Source organism: Myotis brandtii, unplaced genomic scaffold (genome assembly GCF_000412655.1).
Source record: "Myotis brandtii unplaced genomic scaffold, ASM41265v1 scaffold337, whole genome shotgun sequence".
Lineage (NCBI taxonomy): Eukaryota > Metazoa > Chordata > Mammalia > Chiroptera > Vespertilionidae > Myotis > Myotis brandtii.
In genome coordinates this window covers 37,934-42,614 of record NW_005362996.1, presented here as the reverse complement: position 1 = coordinate 42,614, position 4,681 = coordinate 37,934, and the positions used below count along the sequence as shown (strand labels likewise).

At 42.8% G+C, this 4,681-nt stretch overlaps 1 protein-coding gene across 1 annotated transcript in view; it reads right to left on the bottom strand.

Annotated features, from left to right (window-relative positions):
• The window catches only part of CLEC1A (C-type lectin domain family 1, member A), a 19,503-nt gene that overhangs the window by 6,719 nt on the left and 8,103 nt on the right, over positions 1–4,681 (bottom strand). Inside the window, exon 2 of the mRNA XM_014543815.1 lies at positions 793–891. Within this exon, the coding sequence (XP_014399301.1) occupies positions 793–891 (99 nt within the window). The remainder of the gene's footprint in view (positions 1–792; positions 892–4,681) is intronic.

The following is a 4,681-nucleotide window of genomic DNA, read 5'->3' as shown; positions in this document are numbered from 1 at the left end:
GTCTGGGGCGGAGCCCACGATCAGGGGGCGGCTGCAGCTGGGCAGAGGAGGCTGCAGCTGTGGGTCCCCGCTGCCCGGGCCTAACACCTTGGCCAGAGGCGTAAGGCCCGGGCAGGGGCAGAGCCTACAATCAGGGGGGTGGCTGCAGCTGCGGGGGTCCCCTGCCCGGGCCTAACACCTTGGCCAGAGGCGTAAGGCCCAGGCAGGGGCGGAGCCCACGATCGGGGGCAGCTGCACCCGGGCAGGGGAGGCTGCAGCTGGGGGGTCCCCGCTGCCCAGGCCTAAAGCCAGGCCAGAGGCATTAGGCCTGGGCAGGAGCGGTGCCAGCGATCATGGGGAGCAGGGGCAGAGTCGCTGATGGTGGGAGCTTGGGGTCCCCTGCCCAGGCCTAATGGAGTGCACAAATTTTTGTGCACCGGGCCTCTAGTTTATTAATAATAGTTTATTCTAAATATTGGCATATTTAAACAAAAACTTTTTATCTCAAACAGAACATAAAAATCTAGCTAGCTGGGGGGATGTGGGGACAATCGGAGGATAAGGACACATTTGTAATACCTTGATCAATAAAGAAAAAAAAAATCTAGCTAGCAATTGATTTCTGTATTTTAATGTTTCTTCCACTGCTTACTATTTAAGTAGGTACTTTAGAACAAGGTACATTGAATTTATTCACAGGCTCTAGAAGTAAAAATAAATAAATAAATAAATAAATATCATAACAAATATTTCTCATCCTAGACAAACCTTGGAGCCAGGATCCTCCTCCCCCAAGTCAGAGTGCAGACTTACACACAAACCCCAGTATTGCCAGGCCAATCAGCAGCACCAGGCACAAAATGATCAGGATCAAGGCCACTGGACGCCATGCTGAAGAGGGAGGTGGCTGCTCTGCAGGGAACAAAAGAAAAGACAGGGTGTGTTTTTTTGTGTGTGTGCGTGTGTTTTTGTTTCTTTTTCTCTTGGATGTATGTCAGCTGCAAGCGAGAGGAGCTGGTTCTGGGAAAGAACAAATCCTGCAGAACAACAGTACTCAGGGACTAGATAACATTCTTTCTGCCCTCAGAAACATGATCGCAATGCTCCAGGCCAAGCCTCGCTTGCTTTCCCTGGCTAGATTCTTTTTACCAGCCCCACCCATTTCTATCCCCCACACCCACACAGTCTTACTCTGCAGTGAATCAAGTTATGCATTACTATTATCTTTATATATCTTTGTTTGTATAACTTTATTTTAATCAAAATTTGAGTTACAACAGAATCTCATGTAAATGCCTTAAGGAGGAACAATTTTTTACATCATCAAAGAAGAGATGAAATTAATTTTTTGTCACTTTTGCAAAATGCCATCCCTCCCAAGTTTCATATGCTTCTTCCAAGACGCAAATTGCATATCGGTAATGAGAAATTATTTTACTGTTTCTTTTAGGGATTTCCTTGTTGAAAGTCCCTCTTTTGTAAAGATTTTGTTTGTTCTTTCAATTTATAGCTCTCCAAATATAGATTATAGAGAAATAAATCATTGCCCTGGCCACTGTGGTTCTGTTAGTTGAGAATCGTACAGTGCACCAAAAAGTTGCCAGTTGGGTTGCCAGTTAGATTTCTGGTCAGGGCATATGCCTGGGTTGTGGCCAATTCCCAATAGGGAGTGTGCAGGAGTCAGCCGATCATCTTTGTCTCTCATCGGTGTTTCTCTATCTCTCTTCCTCTACCTCCTTTCTCTATAAAAATCAAAAACATATTTTTTTAAAAAAAGAAAAGAAAAAGGAACATGATCATCAACTTCTCAAGGATAGATCCAAGCTATCTCAATTTTGAGCTAATCCTATATAATAAAGAGTTAATATGCTAATTAGACTGAACAGCAGAATAACTGTAAAGGACGGCCTTCCAGACGACCTTCCAGACAAAGCCGGGGCTGCAAGGGCAGGCTGAGTCTGCAAGGGGCTGCTAGGGCTGACTGGGGCTGTGAGGGCTGAGCCCCTTGCACGAATTTTGTGCATTGAGCCTCTAGTCTATATATATAAAAGTCTAAGCTACCAAAACGACTGCACTGCTGAATGACTGCACTGCTATGATGCACACTGACCACCAGGGGGCAGATGTTCAATGCAGGAGCTGCCCCCTGGTGGTCAGTGTGCTCCAACAGCCAACCTCCCCTGGCCAGCCAAACTCCCCCAGAGGTCCCTCCCCTTGGCCCCTGGGCTGTGACAGGGAACCGGGGATGGATGGTGGCAGATGTAGCCCCTTTCCCAGAGGAGCTGAGGGCTGGCTCCCTTCTTGGGGCTGGTGGCCAACCTCCTAACCCACCTCCCCCCGGCCAGCAGGCCCTGATCAGCCTGCCACACGCCCGCTGTGGTGACAGCATGGTGGCGAGGGAAGGAGGGGCGAAGGCAGGGAACTGCACAATGGCAGGGTGCTGATGATGGCAGCATCGGAGTCTGGCATCCATTCCTCCCACACACAGCCCGGCGACTGTTGCCTCCTCTCTGGCCTGGCCCTGATCAACCTGACCCCAATTGGCCCTGATTGCCGGCCAGGCCTAGGGACCCCATCCGTGCATTAATTTTGTGCACCAGGCCTCTAGTTAAGTAATAAAAAAGCTTATAGACAACATCCCTTGTCCACACCCCCACAAGTTTACCATGTAGTAATTTTAGGGGCTCTGGTTAGGGCAAGTAAACCTGTCACGTAATGAGATCAGCTATCAATCTGAATGAACCTATGAATCTGACAAGGAAGACTCCCTGATAAAGTGCAGGTAGCATCTAGCAATGTGATTAAAATGAAACAAAGGGAGAGAGAAACCCTAAAACAAACTGATCTCTTTATGACTTGTGAGTTTCACTTCATCAAGAATTCAAGTCAGGTTCTAAAACAAAAAGATTAAAGAAACATAATTTCATTTCCTCTTTAGAAAATTCCTCTACAGAATTTATTCTACGTACAGAAATTTGTACCAAACATTATTTCCAAATAGGGAATGATAAGTGGTAAAGATGTATAGAAATAGAAAATATCATCACTATCCTTTGGAACTTACAATCTAGTTGGGAAACTAAGTAAAAATAAAGGAGCAGACATTGATATATTTTAAAATGTGAATCTTAATTTCTCTTAGTAATCATCTCCTTCATAAAAAACTTTCAATAGCTTGCATTACAAGTTGAATAAAATCTAAGTCTTTTTCATAAAGACTCAGATTGCTCTTTTTAAAAAAAATGGAAATTTGATTATGGTACTTCCAGACTTAAAACACTTCCAATACCTTTATTGCACTTAGAATAAAATTCTATAAGAGCCTTTTTCATCTAGATCAGTGGTTCTCAACCTGTGGGTCGCGACCCCTTTGGGGATCGAACGACCCTTTCACAGGGGTCGCCTAAGACCATCGGAAAACACATATATAATTACATATTGTTTTTGTGATTAATCACTATGCTTTAATTATGTTCAATTTGTAACAATGCAAATACATCCTGCATATCAGATATTTACATTACGATTTATAACAGTAGCAAAATTACAGTTATGAAGTAGCAATGAAAATAATTTTATGGTTGGGGGTCACCACAACATGAAGAACTGTATTAAAGGGTCGTGGCATTAGGAAGGTTGAGAACCACTGATCTAGACCCTACATGACTCATCATTTTTGTACTACTCAGCCCTCAGGCAAATGCTCTGCGTAGTGGCCTCTGTTTATCCTTGAAACAAATAAGTTTGTCACAGTGCCTTTGTGTTAGCTCTGCCTCTACCCCAGCGGTAATTAATCCTCAGATGAATTTATTGGTAGGCTACTTCCTGGTATTCAGCTTTCAGTTTAAATGGCACTTCCTTAGTAGATGTCCATGCATCCATCTCTAGCACACTACCCTATTGTGTCCGATTTTTAAAACTAAGATTATTAGGTGTTATTTTCATGGATTTGTTTGTTTTTCTCTATCTCCTCCCCCTTAAATGTATACTCCATGTAAAAAGTGATCTTGTCTATCTTGTTCACCAGTGTATTTCTAGTACTGAAAATAGTGCCTGGCACATTAGGGCTGGATACATATTTAATGAGTAAATGAATGAAGAGTGAAATTATTTAAAAAAAATACTATTTCTTAAACTACATAAATTTTACAAAGGCAGGGAAGATTATCTAAAGTTAAACCTTACAGATTGACTTTTTAAAATCAACTGACTTTTCAGCAACCTTTCTGTCAGCAGAGGGCAGACTCAGCTAAATTCATCTCCTAGCTGTACTGGCTTCTAGCCATTGACATGTGAGATTCTGAATCATGAACAGATCTGAGAGATCTGGCCTGTGTGCTTTGATCTAAGTTTTCCTGGAAATTGCTGATTTCTCAAGGCATTGTCATTAGGAGTATCTCAGAGCAGCAGAGCATAAAAGAACAAGTCTAAACAAATTGTCCAAAACCTTGTCTTTTTAAAGTTCTATTTCGCCAAGGAACATCAACCAGGTGCGTGTTTCTAGATTCCAGAGAAACACGTGCATATGTGGACCAAATACCATGTTAGCTTTGTTTTTCTCCACATCTCTTATTACCATCAGATATATTACATATCTTACTTCTTTTGGTTTATATCTGTCAAACCCCAGTAGAAAGTAAGCTCCTTTTTGGAAAAGATTATTGTTCTTTTAGCACATAGACATCAGTTGAAATAAGCTCAA